This window comes from Megachile rotundata, unplaced genomic scaffold (genome assembly GCF_050947335.1).
Source record: "Megachile rotundata isolate GNS110a unplaced genomic scaffold, iyMegRotu1 scaffold0520, whole genome shotgun sequence".
NCBI lineage: Eukaryota > Metazoa > Arthropoda > Insecta > Hymenoptera > Megachilidae > Megachile > Megachile rotundata.
This window is the reverse complement of record NW_027473817.1, coordinates 73,489-77,683: the sequence shown is the minus strand read 5'-3', so window position 1 is coordinate 77,683 and position 4,195 is coordinate 73,489. Positions and strand designations below refer to the sequence as shown.

Sequence of the window (4,195 nt, the reverse complement as noted above, 5' to 3'; positions counted from 1 at the left end):
AGATTGATAATAATAAGAGTAATAAGTATAGTAATTGTCGTTCTATCGATCATTTAAGCATAATATGGCTAATAATATGAGTTAGATTGATAGTAATAACAGTAATAAGTATAGTAATTATCGTTCTATCGATAATATAACGATAATATGGCTAATAATATGAGTTAGATTGATAATACTAAGAGTAGTGAGTATAGTAATTCTCGTTCTATCGATCATATAAGCATAATATGGCTAATAATATGAGTTAGATTGATAATAATAAGAGTAATAAGTACAGTAATTGCCGTTCTATCGATCATTTAAGCATAATATGGCTAATAATATGAGTTAGGTTGATAATAATAAGAGTAAAAAGTATAGTGATTGTCGTTCTATCGATCAAATTTGCATAATATGGTTAATAATATGAGTTAGATTGATAATAATAACAGTAATAAGTATAGTAATTGGCGTTCTATCGATATTATAAGCATAATATGGCTAATAATAAGAGTTAGATTCATAATAATAAGAGTAATGAGTATAGTAATTGTAGTTCTATCGATCATATCTGCATAATATGGTTAATAATATGAGTTAGATTCATAATAATAAGAGTAATAAGTATAGTAATTGTCGTTCTATCGATCATTGTACAGGATTTTGTGGGCGTAAATAATTTAAATGCAAATTATAATAAATATAACCAATTTTATTTAAGCAGAATTTTTAACAAGGAACGCAAGCGTCTTTATGCTATTTACTCGGTCGTTGGGAAGAGAATGAATACCTGCTCCGCGCTCACGGACTCGACGGAGCGATAACGCGATACCGATTGTTGACGAACGCTACCGATAACGTCCGAAAATGCTTCGCCCTTCATAGACGCGGAACCTCGCTACTTACGAGCATTTCTATCGAATTTTCTTATAAATTCGAATAATCACTCATTAAAAAAGTCAACTCTGCCGGTTTTGCCGGTAGCTTAGCGGCCCCGGGTCGACTTCGTCTTCCCGTGCACGCGTGGACCTTCATAGCGGTAGATGTCTACCCAATTGAGGTCTATAGCGGCCTCGAAAAGATTTTCATCTTTCCGAGCACGCGGGGAGCTTGACGGCCACAGAAAACCCTTTAGTTTTCCGCGCACGCTGGGCTACACCGTTGAGAGTCGACACAATCAGACTTTTCCGATTTTAATGATAACATATGCCCTTTATAGCTAATATTCCCGCGTCTATGATTACAATATTGCGAATCGGTGCATCAATCGCTTATAAAATAAACATATAATAATTGAAACAAATGCGCTTCTTTGCTTAACGTTAAAGAAACTTAACATTATCATACATTAGATATTAAACATTACAAATAAATTTTCCATTATAATCCATTAAATAAACTTAAACTAAATCTGTACTATACATTCTCCCCCTCGTACAAAATTCACTTGAATTTTGTACCTATTCTGCCATAATCAACCGAATAAGCTTTCGTGCAGGACGCATAAATTCGCCCGTTGACGTACGCACTTTCGCTACCCTGACTACTCCATCTTCGCCAGGGAAGACCTCCACTATTTTTCCGCGTTTCCAAGTATTGCGAGGTGCTTGGTAGTCGATTAACAAAACTATATCGTCCACTGCTAGTTGGTCTCCCGTGGTATTCCATTTTGTCCTTATGAACCGTGTTGGCTAGTCTGGATGCTAATAAGGCAGCTTGCAATTCTAACCGGGGTATCGATAATGGTTTCAAGGGCGCTACCCTCGTTTTAGCCATAACAAGCGCAACATGCGCTGGGGCATCTTCTACTTCAAAACGTAAATATGCGGCAGCAGTGCATGCCTTTAAACTTGCATCGCAAAAGACATGCAAGTCCGCTTTTACGTAATGTTTCCCAATCGGTGACACACAACGTGGAATGTGTACGTTTTGCACGCTGCGAAGGTGCTTCAACCAAGAGAGCCATCCCTCATGTTCTTCTTTCCGAATTGGGTTGTCCCATCCAACGCCACTGCGCCATATCTCTTGCATTAGTATTTTTGACATAAGAGTAAATTTAGACACAAATCCAAGGGGGTCAAAAACGGACATCACTACTCGCAGATATTCGCGTTTCGTTGGAATCCTTTCACCGTTTAGTAAACTTTTCGGAATTTTCCCAACTCCGACATTGAAGCCTAACGTGTCAGATCGTGTGTCCCAAAAGAGACCTAGTACACGTTCCGTTGCTCGATCGCACAGATTGTTTTCTCGACTGCTCATTGATCGTTTTTGATCCGTTATTTCACTTAATGCTTGATTGTCGTTACAAGCCCAATCATGCATCTCAAAATTGGCACTCGCATTAATTTCCACTACGTCACGAACAAGGCTTATGACCTCTTGTACTGTCTTTCGACTAGCCAAAAAGTCATCCATGTAGCTGTTACTAATTATAGCCCTAGATGCGATTGGCTTCGTGTTGGCGAAACTTCTTGCATTTAGGTTTTTCACATACATAGCGCTACATGGTGATGGTTTGGCCCCGAATATAAGACACGACATTTCAAACACCTGGGGTTCTACATTTCTTGCTTTTCCGCGCCACAAGAATCGCTGGGCTCCGCGATCTTCCTTACGGACTTGGATGCGAAGGAACATGTCCTTTATGTCAGCTTTAACAGCGACTTGTTCTTGCCTGAAACGGATTAATACACCGGGCAACGACTGCAGTAGATCAGGCCCTGAATCGAGTTGATCGTTTAAACTCATCCCTTCCGATTTTGCAGCAGCGTCAAACACAAGTCTCAATTTTCCAGGTTTATTTATATTTCGTACTCCAAAGTGCGGTAAATACCACGTTCTTTCGTGTTTCGAGACTTCTTCTACCTTCGTGGCGTAACCATTTTCGAATAAACGATCCATCTCCCGATAGTAAAGCAAAGCATATTCCGGATCTCGGTCTAATTTTCGCTCCAAAGCGAATAATCTTTTTTGCGCAGTAGTGAGACTATCAATTTCTGGTGCTCGATCTTTTCTCCATAACAAGCCTGTTTCCCATGAGCCTTTCACACGACGCGTTGTACGTTTCAATATTTCCAAAGCGCGATTTTGAGCATTGCTAGCTCTGTTCGTCTCGCATACCCCAAAATTATCTAATTGAAAATATTGTTTTATGAGCTCATCCAATGCTTCATCATTATCGCACAACGCTGTCTGATCTTTTCCGCTTAGGCACACGAACGCCTCAAGCTTTAATGCAGACGGACAAGGACCATGTATAGCCCAACCTAACAAGGAACGAGAAATTCCAAATTTGTACATTTTTATTTCACGAAATTCACGCGTCACTATTATTTCCCAGTTATCCTGGCCCAATAAGATCTTAGGTTGCGCTGCATCGTATGCTTGTAGAGTCACGTTTTCCGAAAATTTAATGTGTTCTACAATACTTTTAGAGAGTGTTTGAATAGGCAGATTTAAATCTAATACGGACACAGCATGTTTAACCTCATATACATCATGGATTCCCCGAATTCGGAAATCAACTTTCTCGCTCGCCATTATAACCGCAGCTCTATCACTTATACCATTCAAGGCTAACTTGATACGCGGTCCTCGTGCTCCAATTCCTCGAGCCAATTTTCGATCAATTAACGTTATTGTCGAACCTTCGTCCAGTAGGGCGAACGTATTTATGGAACCATAGGGACCCGAAACGACCACAGGTAGTACCTTCAGATGTGAATATGAACTTTCTAGTCACTTAGTGTCATCATTATTTTTGCTTGTTGTTTGGGTCTCACGCAGCGTTTGTTGCTTTAGTGACTTCTTGGTTTCAGCGGTAGTCCTTTTCGATCTGTGTAGCAAACTATGGTGCGGGTTTTTACAATAATTACAATTTGCGCCTTTGCATTCGCTTTTAGAGTGCCCACGATTCAAGCACTTAAAACAGAGATTATTTTTCTTAGCTAACATCCAGCGTCGGGCTATTGTTTCACGCGCAAAATCACGACATTCTGATGATCTATGATTTGTTCTGGAACAAAATGCACATTTATTCATTCGTCGAGCGTAATTGCTTGTCTGGGGACGATCTTGTTCAGACTGACTCGGTTTATGCATAGTCGTACAGACGGTTGCTGTCTTTGGACGCAACTGTTTTTTCGGTATATTAGAACTTCGAGAATGTGATGTAGATGTCGAAGGTAGATCAAATATACCCGTTGCTGCA

The 4,195-nt window shown here is 39.8% G+C and overlaps 1 protein-coding gene across 1 annotated transcript; it reads right to left on the bottom strand.

Moving 5' to 3' along the window:
• Window positions 1–1,425: 1,425 nt before the first annotated feature.
• LOC143266384 (uncharacterized) lies at window positions 1,426–3,525 on the bottom strand. The gene has a single exon (XM_076541957.1). The coding sequence runs from the start codon at window positions 3,523–3,525 to the stop codon at window positions 1,426–1,428; it is 2,100 nt and encodes a 699-aa protein (XP_076398072.1).
• Between the last annotated feature and the right edge of the window lie 670 nt (window positions 3,526–4,195).